The sequence below is a fragment of the Myotis davidii genome, unplaced genomic scaffold, assembly GCF_000327345.1.
Source record: "Myotis davidii unplaced genomic scaffold, ASM32734v1 scaffold98, whole genome shotgun sequence".
Taxonomy (NCBI): Eukaryota; Metazoa; Chordata; class Mammalia; order Chiroptera; family Vespertilionidae; genus Myotis; species Myotis davidii.
Genome location: NW_006294654.1, coordinates 610,911 through 628,470, shown reverse-complemented (window position 1 = coordinate 628,470; position 17,560 = coordinate 610,911). Strand labels below are relative to the sequence as shown.

Sequence of the window (17,560 nt, the reverse complement as noted above, 5' to 3'; positions counted from 1 at the left end):
TCCCCGCTGGCAAGTGGACATCCCCTGAGGGCTGCCAGGCTGCCAAAGGGATGTCTGATTGCCATCTTAGGCCCAATCCCCCTGGGAGCAGGCCGAAGCCAGCAGGTGGTCATCCCCTGAGGGGTCCCAGACTGCGAGAGGGCACAGGCGGGCTGAGGGACCCGCCCCCTGAGTGCACAAATTTTTGTGCATCGGGCCTCTAGTACTTACATAAAAGCCAAGCGACTGGAACGCTGGAACAACTGGTTGCTATGATGCGCACTGTGGCAGCCAACCGCCTGATTGGGGCCCAATCCCCCCCCAACTGCCCGTGGCCCTTCCTCCCATCCAGCCACCCCCAATCGGCCTCCCCTGCATCCCTTCCCCTCCCTCCCTGTTGGCCCAGCTCATTCAGCCCTGATTGGGGAGGGCTGGTCGGACCCCACCCATGCACAGATTCATGCACCAGGCCTCTGATTTTATATATGCAAAAATCATCAAAAAACATTAGCAAACTAAAAAAAAAAAAAATTAACAAACTAAACCTAACAGCACATTAAAAGGGTTATACATCATGACTAAGTGGAATTTATCCCAGATATTCAATGCTGGCTCAACTTATAAAAATCAATTAATGTAATATACCATATTAATAACTCAAAGGGAAAAGCAAACAATATCAACTTAATTGAAACAGAAAAAGCATTTTATAAAATCCAACATCCTTTCATAAAATACTCAACAAATTCAGAATAAAAGGGAACTTCCTCCACCTGACAAAAGACATTACAAAAAATCCATAGCTTACATCAGAGTTAATGGTGAAAGAATAAAATCAATAAAATCTTTCCCCCTAAAATTAGGAGCAAGACAAATGTCTGCTCTTGGAACTCCTTTTCAACACTGTACTTGAGATTTTAACAAAGGCAATTAGGCAAGAAAAAGAAAAATCAATGATGAGAGAGAATCATCTGTCGGCTGCCTCCCATATGACACCTACTGGGAATCTAGCCTGCGACCTGGGCATGTGCCCTGACACGGAATCGAACCATGACCTCCTGGTTTATGGGTTTGATGCTCAACCACTGAGCAACACCAGCTGGGCAAGTGCTATTATGTTGTAATTTCAATTTTAGGTTGTATATTGCTAGTGTATAAAAATACATCTGCTTTTTGTATATTGACCTTGTATTATGCAACCTTACCAAAAGTATTTGTTATCCCTAATAGTCATTTTGTGGATTTATTACCGGTTTTCTATATGTAAGATCATATCATTAGAATATAAAGGTAGTTTTACTTCTTTCTTTCAGTTCTGGATGTCTTGTTTCTTTTTCTTGCCTAATTGCCTTTGCTAAAACCCCAAAATCATTAAAAACATATTAAAAACACACACATAATAGTACCTGAAATAATAAAATACTTAGGAATAAAATTAAGAAGATGCATACTGAAAACTCTGAGACATTATTGAAAGAAATTAAAGACCTAAGTAAATGGAAAGACATCCATTTTCATAGATTGGGAGACTTAATGTTGTTAACATAGCATTAATCTACACATCCAATACAATCCCTATTTAAGTCCCAGCTATCTTTTTTGCAGAAATTGATTTTGGAAAATGGTACTAAGATCAGTCAATGGGGAAAACAAAGTCTTTTTCACAAATGATGCTGGGACTATATATACCCATGCAAAAGAAAAAAATTGAACTCAACCTCTCTTCGTACACAAAAATTAATTGGAATGGATCAAAGACCTGAATTTAGAAGATAAAACTATTACTCAGCTAGAAGAAAATATAGGTGTAAATCTTCAAGGCCTTGGATTAGGTAATGCTTTTTTATATATGACACCAAAAGAATAAGCAACCAAGAAAAATACAGATACAGATAAATTAGACTTAATAAAAAATACTATCAAGAAAGCTAAGCCAGGAGTGGGGAACCTATTTTTCTGCCAACAGCCATTTGTATATTTGTAACATCATTTGCTTAATATAACTCACTTAATATAAATTTATGTTGCTATGAAAAAAGCTCCTAGATTTATTGAATTTTGAGTCCTGCCAGACCAAATGATTGGCAGGGCCAAACTTAATGATTTTGAGGGCCTTATATAGCCCTCTGGCCAGGCATTCCCATCCCTGGTTTAAGTTATCAAGTTTGTGATAGTTACAACAGCCTTAGGAAACATAATACTAGTATAGTGTAAGAAGAATCTCTTTGCATTATTTCCTGCAAATGCATGTGACTTTACAATGATCTCAATAAAAAAAAAAAGACTACCACATGTCAAGCAATATTTGAAGTGCTGTGGCAACAAGAGCTACTGCACTCATAGAATTTGCATATCAGGAGGAGAGACAAATAAACAAGGGAAAAATGCTTGTGTTAAACAGTGATAAGAGCTAAAGAGAAAAAAAATAAAGAAGGGAAGAGAGATATGAAGTATCTGTGGTGGGGACAGGGAATAAATTGAAATTTTAGGATAGCAATGGAAGGCCCCATTGGGAAGACAACTTCTGAATAAAGAGCGTGACCATGCTGACAAAAGAGGGAAGAGTGTTCTAAGGAGAGGGGGGAATAATTCCACTTATGAATCCCTGATTTTAAATCAGTGCTCTCATGTAAGATGAATGGGGTGTGGTATGGTGTGGGGTGTGTGTGTGTGTGTGTGTGTGTGTGTGTGTGTGTGTGTGTGTGTGTGTTGGAAAGGTACTGTAGAACCTTTCCAACCTTCTCCTTTGCTCACTCTACTCTAGGTGTACTGGTCTAGCTGTTCCTTAAAGAGGCCAAAAATACTATTGCATCAGGGCTTTTGTTTTTTGTTGTTTTTTTATGGGCATTTTTAATCCTCACCGGAGGATATTTTTCCATTGATTTTTAGAGTGGAAAGGAGGGATGGAGGCAGAGAGAGAAAGAGAAACATTGATGTGAGACGATTGGTTGTCTCCCACATGCACCCTGACCCGAGTCTAGGATAGTGCCATAACTGAGGTACATGCCCTTGACCGGGAACTGAACCCAGGACTCTTCAGTCCATGGCCTGAAGCTCTAACCACTGAGAAACCGGCTAGGGCCTGCATGAGGGTGTTTTATTACCTACTATTCCTACTGCCTTTAACATTCTTCCCACATGGTTCACTACCTTGCTTCCTTCATGTCTCTCCTCAAATTTAATCTTGCCAATGAAGCTTCGCTGAACATCATATATTAGCCACCTTCCTCCCCACTACTTTGGACCTCTTTACTCTGATTTATTTTCCTTCATAGAATTTTTCACCATTTAGTATACCATATGTTTATCAGTGTACTCATTTCTATCTATTATTTTCCCAATGGAATATAAGCTGTATGAGGACCGGGACTTTGCCAATTATGTTCACTTCTGGCTCGCTGAGTGATTAAAACAATGTCTAGACATATAAGATGCTCTCTAAAATGTGTTCAATCAATAAATATTCATATGTGTGTATTAGATCAAGCTTGTTAACTGTTCAATCATTTTACTTTAAATTTTTTCCCTAATATATTAATTATTCAGAGAAACGTTATGGAAGATTTGGAAAATGTTTGTAGTTTTGTCAATTCTTGCTTTTTAAAGAGTGAGTCTATTGTGAGTTGAGAGCAAGTTCAAAATTGTTATCTTATTGGTTAACTGTTCTTTTTGTCATTAGCTAATTACCTTATCCATAATAATGCTTTTTTTGGCTTTAAGGTCTATTTTATCTAATATTCCATAGTAATCCTATTCAGAGAAATAATGTATGCCTTAAAGCCAATCAGTTCCTTCTCAAATTGTATATTATTATTTTTAATATTCTGATTCCAATGTTGTTTTTATACAGTTCAATTAGATTTATCCACCAATTTATATTCTTACATTTGGTTCCTGTAACCCACTTCCCCTTTCTGCTTTCAACATCCTTCTTCACAATTATATCCTTTATTAGTTCTTAGTCTTATTTTTATAAAAATGTTTTATTTTGCTGAAAGGGAATATAGCTGAACATCCACAATTGTGGTAAAGCAGTATGAAATACTGACTTAAGAGGAGCAACTCATACAATGACAATACTTATCTCTGTACGGCAGTAAGCAAAATAAAATACAAAAGGAAATAGATTAGAAAAATATCCAGCCATCTAACTTTCTAAATTAGGTCTCATTAAAAGGAATAAAATAGAGAACAATAAAAAATAAAAATTAAAAAGGAAAAAAAATAAATTAGGTCTCAGCATGAATTTAATCAATTGTGATACATACGTGTGCAAATTTTTAGAATAGAGGTAACAATAATGCAAACACTAAATTTCAGTTTTAAGTTACATTTAATTTTAAGGAAGACAGGACATATTTTAAGATTTGTACCAATGAAGAGACATAGAGGAAACAGTTGTAATAACCTTTAACAAAATAATATGAAGAAAGGTGAACACAAATGAGTTTGAACCCAGAATAGAAAAAGCCATTCACTGTTCCCCGTAAAAGGCAACAATGTAATATTTGCTAATTTTATAACTGACATGTTGCATTACATTGTTGTAATGTATTCTGATAAAGATAATGAAAAAGCTTGCTTGTCAAACCTTTGTTGCCAAGGCTGCTGGGAATGGATGACAAATACAAAAAAATTCTATCAAGTTGAAGTGATGCAATGGCAACAAGTTAAAAAATATACCAAAAGTAATTAGGAAGATCATATGAAATTTTCCATATTTCAGGTTTCATAACTGAGTGCCTCAAGCCAATTAGCAGACTTATTTCATTTCTCATGGTTTAAGCATTTCACTCATACCCTACATCAAAGAAAATTTACCTTTTTATTCCCTGAAATGTACTGCTAGCCATGTCTATGATTCCTCCAGTTGGCCTTGCCACTGCTCCAACTAAACCTTTCCCAACACCTTTAAAGAAACCAGCTGCTCCTTCTTTTTGAGCTCCTAGAAATAAAAAAGACAAAGCTTTATGCAATTAGATTAAGAGTGAAAATTGAATCAACTTTTGAAACACTTGGTAATATATATTACCTAAAGAAACTATTATACTTGCCTTTGATTGGCTTTGTAACAATTCCTGTTATGCCACTTACAAAACCCTAAAAGGAAAGCACAATTGAAAATTTGTAATACTTTCACACACTGCCTTGACGAACCAAATCTGGTTTACAAAAAAGTAAAAATACAGAGTTGTGCTTTCTACATACATAAGAATTAATGTATTTCCTAAATATTTTATTTAAACAGAATGCTTTTGGAGATTACTGACATATTTTACATAGGCCACAACACACTACTCCTCCAACATGCAAATAATACTTGACGGAGTGTAAGTTACATATATATTTCCTTATTTAAAGAATATGGCTTTAAAATATATTTCTTCCCAGACAGCGTGGCTCAGTGGTTGAGTGTTGACCCATGAACCAGGGGGTCATGGTTTGATTCCCAGTCAGGGCACATGCCCAGGTTGTGGGCTCAATCCCCAGTAAGGCAGCCAATCAATGATTCTCTCTTATCACTGATGTTTCTCTATCTCTCCTTCCCTCTCTCCATTCCTCTCTGAAATCAACTTAAAAACCCCCACAAATCTTTAAAATAATTATCTATATCTATCTATCTATCTATCTATCTATCTATCTATCTATATCCTACATAATAAAAGGCTAATATGCAAATAGAGCAAACTGTGAAACGACGGGTTGCTACAACCAGCACTGACCACCAGGGGGTAGATGCTCAATGCAGGAGCAGTCCCTGGGTGGTCAGTGCACTCCCACAGGGGGAGCGCCACACAGCCAGAAGCCTCGCACAGTGGCGGTGGCAGGAGCCTCTCCCACCTCTGTGGCAGCACTAAGCTGTCAGCTGGACATCCCCCGAGGGCTCCTGGACTGCGAGAGGGTGCAGCCCGGGCTGAGGGACCCCCCAACCCCCTCACCAGTGCACGAATTTTGTGCACCAGGCCTCTAGTGTATATATATAAAAGGCTAATATGCAAAATGTCCCCTCGGGAGTTCAACCAGGAGACCGAGAGTTCGATCGCTCGCTATGACATGCACTGACTATAAGGGGGCAGTTGAGGAACAAAGGAAGGCCCTGACCGGCAGCTGACAGCCAGGAAAGGAAGGCCCCAGCCAGCAGCCAGAAGACCCCAATCAGCTGATCGCTGGTCAGGCCTAGGGGCCCTACCCGTGCATGCATTTTGTGCACCAGGCCTCAAGTAGTAGTAGCAGTAGTAGTAGTAGTAGTAGTAGTAGTAGTAGTAATAATAATAATAATAATAATAATAGATATTTTCTATAACATTCACAACACTGGGAAAGTCTTACAGAAACTAAGCCTTTTCCTCCTCGAGTGATGCCTTCTCTAAGACCAGCCGGTTGCTTGTTCATGGCTTCTCTCCTCTTCTGTTGGTAGTCTTCATCCATAGTTATAGCTGCTACCCCTTTAGCCATAGCACTGGTGATTTTGGAGGCAGCACCAGCTAATCCACCTAGGAGAAATTAACATATCTTTAGTAAAAGCAAATGTATCATTACTTTCTAGCATAAGTACATTCGCGAGGCATGCTGTTTCTTACCAACAGCTCCCCCAACTAATGCCTTCAATCCTAGTGCCATTCCTTCCACAAACTCTTCAGGACCCTGGATGGCTCCCTAAAGGGTCAAAAATAACAACAAATAAGATTATGTTTACCTTTAAAAGTGCACTAATTGATATGAAGAAAATAGTAGCAACAACAACAACAAAAAATGATGTCCCTGAGAAAGTGACACCAGAAGAAAACTTCACATTAACAGAAGTCTCAGATATTTCATGACATTGCAAGTGAAAAGGATTAAGTGTTGCAAGTTATTCCAAACTTAGGAAAATGGCTATTCATCAAAGTGTACAAAAGACGTTTGTTCTGTATGTTGTATGATAAGAAAGTGAACACACACTATCCTTGATAATTTTTTATGAAATAAATAAAAACACTTTCATTCCTAATATATCTAATGTTTTAAATTATATTGTACAAAATAAATATGTTTTGCTATTTTTTCATTATCATCTACTCTTTTAAGTGTGAAAGTAGCAACATTTTTTAACATTCTGGCAGAAATTTTTAAGGGACATAGAAAAATCTTAATTTCTGCCATTGATTGAGATTGCTTTGCACAGTGCTAGCTGTGCATACTATTGGGCAGAGCAAAACTGCCTGTCCATAATACTCTTCCTTCTACTAGAGTGTGAAGTTTACCCACCTTTAATTTTATAACAGAACACTTAAAATTCAATATATTTGTTTAAAGTCTTAAGTTTAAAATCTGAGGGAAAATGTAAAAATTTCCCCCCAAATTTCTCAAAAGCTGTTAATACTGTTTGATGCAAAATAATGTGCCTTTGTGACTCACAAAATCTATTTACATCTGCAACTCAAGTTAACAATTGGAATGCATTATTGCAAGAACAACTGTTTTACCTGGTAAGGTTCATAGAAAAATGCTTCTACACCTTCAGAAAATTCTCTAATTAAGCCAAAGGGATTTCCCAAAACTTCAAGTCCAAGAATGAGTACATACATTTGCCTAATGGCCTAAAAAGAAAACATAAACATTAATCAATTTGGATTATCAGGCTTAATATTTTTTTCTTAAATTTAGTACACACATCCAATTTTTCAGGCTAATATTCTTATCATCAATTTGAATACCTAAACTATATATTACCTTATTCGTCACTAGTCAGTTTTTAAAAAGCAATTCAGTGTTAGAGTATTAGAAATAATGTAAGATTTACATAATACTTAAGAATATTCAAAATACTTGTATTTTTACAACTATGTGTGAAAGTTGTTAATACTACCATCATTTTATAGACTGGAGAAATATACAGGTCAAATGATGCCTAGGGCCAAACAGAGGTTGAATGGCAAATCTGGAATCCAAACCCCGACCTCTTGAGTCATGCTCAATGATCTGTCCATTATCCAACAGCTGTCTCAGATGCCCTATAAGTTATATAAAAATACTGGAATCTTTTCACATGCCTGATTTTTGGGCTCGATCCTCAGTAGGGGGACATGCAGGAGGCAGCTGATCAATGATTCTCTCTCATCACTGATGCTTCTCTCTCTCTCTCCCTTTCCTTCCTCTCTGAAATCAATAAAAATATATTTTAAAAAAATATCCTGTGTTCATCAGTTACTAATAGTTTCCTTTGAACCTAGTTTTTTAAGTAAGTGTGGTGAATTACTTAATATTTTATTTAAAGGTTTATGTGTAGTCTACATTGTTCCAGAAAAGATTTGGGTACATAACTAAAAATTAGAAGGACAGAAATTGAAATGGCCATTTTTTTTTTTAATTCTTACTTATTGAATTTAGAAAGAGAGAGAGAGAAACATCAATTTATTGTTCCACTTATTTATGCATTCACTGGTTGATTCACATATGTGCCCTGATGGGATCAAACTTGTAACCTTTGCATATTGGGATGAAGCTCTAAAAACTGAGCTACTTGGCCAGAGCCTCTTTCTACAATTCTGAAAATAAAAAAACATGTCTTAAATTTTTGAAAATGGCTATTAACTTCCTTGCCAAATCTACATTATATAGGTACAGACACATACAGTTTCACTATTTTATATCACTCTGCCCCTTTGTAAAATAATCTCAGACAAACCTGTTTTGAATAGTGTCTTACTACTTCAGACTGCAGTTCAGATGTTGTATGAAACTGATAGTTGAGTTCAAAAAATGCAAGCCTGAAAAAGAAACCACATTAAAAATGTGTAAATGTGTAGGTATGTACATAGAGAGAGGGAGACAGGCAGAGAGGGAATAAAATCTTTAATGTTAAGATTTCATTTTCTTTAGAATTTTTCTCCAAATCTTTCCTTTCAGTCTTTTCCCATGCAAACCAGAAAACCTATTCTTTTACATACATCTCTGCACATTCTGGTCAAAAAGGCTCTAAAAATCTGGTGAGAGCTATGGATCTTACCCTCAGAAAAGCCACTAACATACACACATTTTCCACATAATTTAGAGGATCAGAGAGCCTCTGGATCTATGGACATGATCTTATATTTGTCAACTTAGTCCTATCATGGCCCACATAGAAAATGTTTGACACACTGAGATAAATGTAAGTGGTTGCTCAAGAATGACCAGGGTTCATTGCTGCAGGGCTTGCCTGAACAGCCTACCGCTGAGGAATGAAGGTATGTTTACTTATAACCTGTTCCCAGCATACGCTCAATCAACTAATTGGAAAGCTCTATGCTAGCAGTTAAGATAGAAAGATTAGAATTCTCACTTTATTCCTGATATGATGTCTTCAAATCTGTTCTTTAATTTGACTGTTACCTAACTTTACCCAGACTCAGAGATATCTCTTACTGGACTCACTGATTCTTATTATTTTTAGTAACAGTTCTAGGTGGTAGTTGAAAAGGGCATTCTTATCTGAAGTCTCCACTCAGACTTGGACTCTCTTTGGTCAGATACTCTATCTAATAGCTCCCAAAGTTAAGTTCCTGATGGTAACATTTAAACTGATCCCTTCATTTCCCGTCATGACATTCACTTTTTCTAGTCACATATACTTTGAAGAGTCTTGATCCGCCTTAAAGTCACATCTTTTAAGCACCACACCTTTGGGCACACACAGCTGCTTAGAATTCTTCTCTAGACCAGACAAGCCTTAAAGAGTGCACCAACATGCACGACTCCTGTCTCTATTTCTTAAGGAAATTATTTAACAACTAATTTGTTTTTCAATAGTTAAGGATTAACAGGTGTATATTACCTAAGTTATGTTACACTTAACAACAAAACCATCTTGTGCCTAAGATCTGCAGTACTTATAAATTTTTGGTGAATATAAAATGGACTTTTCATCAATTTGTAGATTTGAATTTAAACATACTTAAAAACCACATCTTGTACATCTGTAAGAGTGGCACCAATACTCTTCAGCAAGAGATTTAAAGAACTAATTGCAATGAATCCTTCATGCTGTTCTGAGTCTTTAGCTGCTTCTTTACCCGAACTCAGTGAAACACTTAAATGCAACTAGAGAGATAGAGAGAGAAGTATTTAAATCAGTACCTTCATAATGACAATATTAATTTTTAATATTCCATTTTATTTTAAAGTCACTACACCACAAATAAAATTTCAAAGATATCAGGACTGTGCCAAATTTAATAAGTGAAAAGTTTAAAAGATTTAAAATCTAATACAGTTTACTTATACTAATCTAATAGTGTTTAAATAATTACTTATACTAATCTAATAGTGTTTAAATTTTAAATTCAGCAATGTATAATGATATATTTAGCTCAATCCAATTCTTTTGGGAAAGCTAAGAAAATATTAACATTTATACATTGTTAGTGACAATAATATCTAGAAGTTAAAGTTGCTGAAATAAGTATCTCCACAAGTCAATGTTTCAACTATAAGAACTAAGGTAGCAGGATGTTAAAAGCACTTTTGTATTGTATGGATATACATGCTGTATACTCAGCTATACAATAATTTTCTTCAAGTATTCTGTAAGTAACTCATAAAAACTTTGTGTTAAGAACTTATATTTAGTTCCATCCAATCTTCAAATCTTAAATTAAGATTAATTTATAAATTAAAATGTATACACTATAGTTAGTACTGTACTGCATACTTGAAAGTTGCTAAAGGAGGAATCTTAAAAGTTCTCATCACAAAAAATAAATAAATTATAATACTGTATACGGACAGATGGTAACATATTGTGATGATCATTTCACAGTCTATACAAATATCAAATCATTACACTGTACACTTTAAATAAATTTAATGTATCAATTACAACTCAGTTAAAAGAAAAACTTATACATACATCATACACAAAATTTAGAAAACTGTCATTAAATAGCTTAACACTAAGGAAATCTGTTAAGTCAAGACATAAACATATAAATACATGCTGTGGGTAGCTCCACTATTAGTTCCATATGGTGAAAATTATTATAAGAATAAAATTTTTAAAGGGTTATTAAATTTGACATTACCTAGATTATCACTGATAATAAAAATAACTTATTTTCCCCTACCTTGATAGGAGATATATGAAAATACTCATAGAGACTGACTTGTGATGAATCTACTAATGAAACTGTTTTATATTCTTCTTGGAAAACTTCTATATCTTTATGAAAAAGTTCAACCTATAAAGGAACATAAAGTATTAAAAACTTAAGGGACCTATCTTCAGGAAGTAGGTAAGCCAATAGCTCACACACTGCAGAACACTCCCCTGTAATATCCAGATCCAACATCATTCATAATTAGGAAGATAATGCCTGAGGAGAGAAACTAATATTTCTTTTGTTAGGAAAGTTCTGTCTGTCGCTCATAAACTGATAAGCATAACTTCTATGTTTCCATCTAATCCATTAAAAGACGCTAAGCTTTTCCTCATGTGACTACAGATTTTACTCAAAAAGGCCACTAATCTAATCCATTTATTTTTGTTTTGTAATAAATAATGTTTTTTTTTAAATAGTCAAGTATTGCACTTTTTTACAATTCTTGCAGCACACCAGTGTGCCACAGTGCACCGGCTGAAAATCGTTATTCTAAATTATTAATCTAAACAAAAGTAACCAAGGAAAGTAAAATTGAAAAAAAAAAACAACAGTAATGTGAACATGACTGATTATCCTCTTCCTCCTACTATTGATTTAAATATTTCCTCTTATTTGCTATCTCATGTTTAAAAGACTATTTTAACTTGTCTTGCTTAAGACTATTCGTGTCTTCTATAATCCAAAAAAATGATTTCTGCCAATGTACTCACCACAGCAGCGTAATAAAAATATTTTTAAAATGAAACAACCATTTTAACACTTTAAGAATTTATCAGGAGGGTTGGGGGCAGGGGAGGTCAGGGGAAGGTCAAGGGAAGAAAAAAAAAGGAGACATATGTAATACTCTTCGTAATACTTTAACGAATAAAACAAAAATTAAAAAAAAAGAATTCCTTTGGCGGGGGGAAGGGGGGAGAAAGAATTTATCAGATAGCTAAGATTTTTCTCAGTCCTTTTCCTAATCCTTACCATCAATGCTATTATTTTAAGTCTTACCTCCGTTTTTTCAGTTACTTCAGCTTCTGTCATAAGTTCTGCTAATGCATAGACAAACCCAAGATCCAACCTGAGATCCATTTCTTGGATCAACACTTTGAAGTATCTATATTACAAAGTAGAAAATATGAAAGGTCATCAATTAACAGTATTAAAAAATTAGATAAAGAAAAAAGTATTAAATATTAGAATGTTAAAACTTAGAACTTTCTAGAGGAATGTCATGGTAACACTGTTCATAATAGCAACAAACTCAAGTATGAAAATGCCTATGGAGAGGAAATCTATAAGTAAACTGTGGTATACAGTCATTGAACATTATTTATTAGTGTTTATAGATAAATTCTAGCTACATACTACAAAATGAATACATTTTAGTAAAAAGCTTAATAAAAAAAGCAAGTCCCAGGAGTATTGTACGGTTTGAAAAAAAAATTTTTTTTTTTCATGAAGTGGGAAAACTTTTATTTCAGGTATTGTAAGTTCTGAGGCTACCATTCCTTATACCTCTGAATCAAGCAGTAATTTTGGCAAGTGCATCACCTCTTAAAAAGAAAACTAAAACATGATGTTTCAGGGTATACAGAGGATGATGGATATTCTGGACAGTAGAAAGCACAGTTGAGGAGGAAGTTTATACTGGTCGCCTGATTTCTGCTTTCCTTCTTTTTTTTTGAAAAAAATTTTTTAATTAGGAGGAGCAAAGGGAAACTAAGAAGCATAATGTTTAGTTACACATTAGATAGACATTTAAATTATAATAAAACTATAATTTGAAAAGCAAGGGAATAGCCCAGGCCAGTGTGGCTCAGTTGGTTGGAGCACTGTCCCATACATTGAAAGGTGGTGGGTTCAATTCCCAGTTAGGGCACATACTGAAGTTGTGGATCCGATCCCTGGTTGGGGCACTTGCAGGAGGCAACCAATAGATGTTTGTCTCTCACATCCATGTTTCTCTCAAAAAAAAAAAAGAAAGAAAAATCAATGAAAAAAATCTTCAGGTAAGGATTTAAAAAAGAAAAAAGCAAGAGAATAATGTTTGTCTTGGTAATAGGGCAGAGAAAACAAGAAATAAGGGAATAATACATAGATGAATGTTTCTGTAAATGTTAGATTTCTTGGACTGGGTGGTGACTGAATTTGAAAATACTATTTTCTCTCTTGTTTCTAACACTATGCAGTAATTATAGAGAACTTGAGAGAACAAATAAACAAAAAAGGAAAATAATAAAATGCCCATAATTTAGAAGTAACTTTTGTTAATACCTAGGTGTATTTCATTTAGAGCCTTCTGATTCTCCACAATTATAAAATAATTAATAGACATTTTCTATGACCTTCATAATTTAATATTGTACATTTAAATCTTTGACTTATTTAAAATTTACTTTTTCTAAAGAGCACAGTTTAAATCAAAACATTAAATAAAGATCAACCAAAGGACTCATGCATATAAGCCAAACCAATGGACATGGACAACAGGGGGATGAGAGCATGAGTGGGGAGGTTGGGGGAGGATGGGGGTTAATGGAAGGGGGATGAGGACACATTTGTAATTCCTTAATAAAGAATTTAAAGATAAAAAACATTAAATAAATACACAAGGAATGTATTAGGACACTTACTTAATACGTGATATCTGGGAATGCCCTGCAGATCTCATGACAATACTGACATCTGTAAAGGGCTTGGGTGCTGTAAAGGGTAATAAATATGATTAATCCCATGATGCTTTAAAAAAAGATAAGCAGCATTTCTTACCATGTAATACACATTACAATGGCTAACTAAATTATTTACTAAATGGTGAATATCAATTAAAATTACTAATATTTGTATGACCCATTATAGTCTTAATTTCAGACTCCAGGATTGTTTTTGTACATTATCTATACTCTCTCTGAGGATTACTAATCCTTTAAATTAGTGAGTTTAAACTAGAAGCAAGCATTAGAACCACCAGGGAAACTTTGTGGAAACACAGATTTCAGGATCTTGCCCTTGACATCTAGGTGAAAGGGCTTGGGCATGTATACTGGTCAATAAGCTTCCAAGCAGATTATGAATACTCCTTTAGATAGTTTAGTCAGTGGTATGAAGGTAACTGTGGAAAGAAAAAGGAGGGAGGGAGCAGGGTAGTGGGAAGAGAAAAGAAAGTGAGGGGAAAAGCAACAGCAAAGAAAGAAGGTGAAGGGAAGAGAGGATGGAAGAAAGGACTTGTAATCATTCTCAAATGGGGATTAGGGCAGTTCCTGTGGTTAGAAAACAGTCTGAATTTGAACTTCCTCACAGTTTATTCAAAGGTCTCAGTGGCTTTTAAATCAGAGTTTTAAACATTGTAATTTTTTTAAAGTAGCATTTCTAAACATTAAAATATATATTTCTAATTAATCTTTTCTTCAGTATTCAATCAGAGTTTTGTTGAAGTTAGCTGAGTAAAATGGTTTCATTTCATATTATTATAGTAAAATAAACCAAACAGTTAATACAACCACTTTTATAGCAATCTAAAGATATAGACAAACCTGAATCCATGGTGACTGACTTGGGAGGCTTAATAGGATAAAATACAAATGGAAATACAGCGCCATGTATCTGGTTTTGGATCTAAAAAACAAACAAACAAACAAAAAAACCCAGGTTAGTATGTTCATATGTTAATTATTGAACCTGACTAGAATAACAAGATTTAAGAAGGAGAAGGAATCAAAAAGTCTAGTCCCACACTGAAATGGAAGTGCTAAAATAGGCCATAAGAATAAATTAGTTTATTTTATAATATAATTTGACTATCTATTCAGACTCACCTGTATTCTATAAATTTGAATTCTAAATGATGATTGATGTGCAGATGTGTTATATTCCACGTTTAATGCTGGCAGATAATTTCTTCGTATAGCTATTATATGTGGTTGCAGAATTTTCATGTTATTGCCGCTAGGTGTAAAGCGAACCTGAAAAACATGGCATCCCCCCAAAACACATAGAATTTCTATTTACTCATAACTGATTAAAATTAGAAATGTGTACCAAAATTTTAAAAATACTAATTAAAATAATAGCCTAAATATTCAATTAGGTTTAGAATGAGAACTTTATAGCCCATATCCATACAATTCACAAAAACCTTCAGATATTCCTTAGAGCTTGGCTGTATCACTTTTCATGTAAATTTACTAAAATTTACCCAAAACAAGTGAGAAATATAAAATAACATTACAAATAATTAAAAAATAAAAAGTTACTGGCTTGTTTACCAAGGAATAGATCACTAGTATATCAAGAGAAAGTCTGAGTTTTTAATATTTTATATTAAGTATGTATGATAACATTGACTGTTTTGTAAGGAAATAAGGCTTAAGTATTAACTAGTGATTAATCTAATTATAATAGATAAAAAATAAAACTTCATATCAGTACTTAAAAATATTACCGGAATAGTAGTGTCCAACTCAATAACCTTATCTTCTGAAGGTGAAGATTCAATATATTCCTTAAATTCTTTCTCTAACTTCTCAGTGTGCTTTATACTCATTGGCTTCCATCTTGCCTTCTTCTTGGGCTTTGTCTCCCAAACCACATCAGAACTTAGATATGAAAGCAAAAATCATGGTACTAATTTATACACATTTGCATTTTAACTGGTTTATTACATGAATTACAAAATCTTGAGTAAAAATTTTGCAATATCCTCAATTCAACCAATCACATTAAATTCCTACTTAGGCACCATTCTAGGTAGTAGGAATTCTAGCAGTGAACATTACTGCCATTCTTTAGCTTCATTTTAGCTGAGGACTGATAGAAAGAACGTCATAAATATAGTAACTTAGCATATTTAATATATTAGGAAGTGAAATGCTTTTGAAAGAAGAAAAAGTAGACAAGGAAAGGTGGACATGGAGTATTGGGATATGCAAAGTTGTGGGTTGCAGTGTTAAAAGTGAGTAGTCAACAGGGGTGTCATGGAAGTAAGATTTCAAGAACTTAGAGATCAGGGAATTTATCGAGAAGACAACAAGCGAACATTTCAAGTAGAGGGACCAGTTAGAGCAAAGACTCTGTGAGCATGCTTGTAGTATATGAAGAAGAGCAAGGAGGCTGGCATACTTGGAACACATTAAGAGTAGAAGACGAGCCTAGCCAGTCTGGTTCAGTAGACAGAGCGAGCGGGAAGAAACCCATTCATGTGTCTCTCTCACATCAATGTTTCTCTCTCTTTATCTGTCCTACCTTCCACACTCTGTAAGTCAATGGAAAAATATCCTCAGGTGAGAATTAAAAAAAAAAGAGTAGAAGATGAAGTAAGACAGGGGCCAAATAATGGGAAAGCCTTGTAGGATATTGTAAAGACTTGGAGTTTTACTATGAGATGAATAACAGTTGAAAGATTATGAGAAGATCAATGAAACGATCTGACTTAGCTTTGTTAGAAATACACTGCTGGATAGGGGTAAGAGAAAAAGGGAATGATGGCTAGAAGCAGAAAAACTTAGTAGGAGTTTAATGTAGTAAGCTGGGAGAGAAATGGTGAGGGCTAGGGTGATAACACAGATAGTGAAAAGTGGTCAGATCCTATGTATGTTTTGAAGGTAGAGCCAGCACATAGCCTCTAGATCAGCGGTTCTCAACCTGTGGGTCGCGACCTCTTTGGAGGTCAAATGACCCTTTCATAGGGGTCGCCTAAATACATCCTGCATATCAGATATTTACATTACGATTCATAACAGTAGCAAAATTACAGTTATGAAGTAGCAACAAAAATAATTTTATGGTTGGGGGTCACCACAACATGAGGAACTGTATTAAAGGGTCGCAGCATTAGGAAGGTTGAGAACCACTGCTCTAGATGGATTAGATGTGGGGTGTGAGTAAAGAGATGAAACAAAATGATTCCAACACTTTTGGCCTGAGTAACTAGAAGGATGTATTTGTCATTAACTTCAATGAGGAGGCAGACTTGGTAGGATATCAGGAAATGGGTTTTAAACATATAATGTACTAGAGACCCGATGCACAAAATTCATACGCTGGGTGGGGAGGAGGGGAAGAAGGTCCCTCAGCCTGGCCTTCACCCTCTCGCAGTCCAGGAGCCCTTGGGGATGTCCACCTGCCAGCTTAGGCCTGCCTGCTCGCTGCTCCTTACATCTTGGCTTGCTGCCCCTTAGCACTGCTTCAGGTGGGAGAGGCTCCCGCCACCGCCACTGCCCTCACCAGCCATGTGCCCAGCTTCTGGCTGAGTGGCGCTCCCCCTGAGGGAGCATACTTACCACCAGAGGGTAGCTCCTGTGTTGAGCATCTGCCCCCTGGTGATCAGTGCACATCATAGCGACTGGTCGGTCGATTTGCATATTAGGGTTTTATATAGATAGATAGTCTCTTAGGTATTTTACTACAAATTTTATGTAGGCAGCTGGATATACATGCCTGGAGTTCATGAAGAAAAATCTGGCTGAAGATGTATT

General features: G+C 35.3%; 1 protein-coding gene across 9 annotated transcripts in view; it reads right to left on the bottom strand.

Moving 5' to 3' along the window:
* The window catches only part of VPS13A (vacuolar protein sorting 13 homolog A (S. cerevisiae)), a 185,645-nt gene that overhangs the window by 28,110 nt on the left and 139,975 nt on the right, over positions 1–17,560 (bottom strand). For 8 of the 9 annotated variants that reach the window (XM_006769015.2, XM_015567378.1, XM_006769016.2 and 5 more), the window contains 13 exons: positions 15,529–15,682; positions 14,903–15,049; positions 14,621–14,702; positions 13,721–13,790; positions 12,096–12,201; positions 11,064–11,177; positions 9,896–10,041; positions 8,648–8,729; positions 7,446–7,559; positions 6,561–6,636; positions 6,310–6,473; positions 5,034–5,079; positions 4,801–4,924 (listed from right to left, as the gene is read on the bottom strand). In XM_006769015.2, the coding sequence (XP_006769078.1) occupies positions 4,801–4,924; positions 5,034–5,079; positions 6,310–6,473; positions 6,561–6,636; positions 7,446–7,559; positions 8,648–8,729; positions 9,896–10,041; positions 11,064–11,177; positions 12,096–12,201; positions 13,721–13,790; positions 14,621–14,702; positions 14,903–15,049; positions 15,529–15,682 (1,425 nt within the window). Of the gene's footprint in view, positions 1–4,800; positions 4,925–5,033; positions 5,080–6,309; positions 6,474–6,560; positions 6,637–7,445; positions 7,560–8,647; positions 8,730–9,895; positions 10,042–11,063; positions 11,178–12,095; positions 12,202–13,720; positions 13,791–14,620; positions 14,703–14,902; positions 15,050–15,528; positions 15,683–17,560 lie in introns of those variants that run through there. The other variant, XR_001514783.1, reaches the window with a different exon arrangement.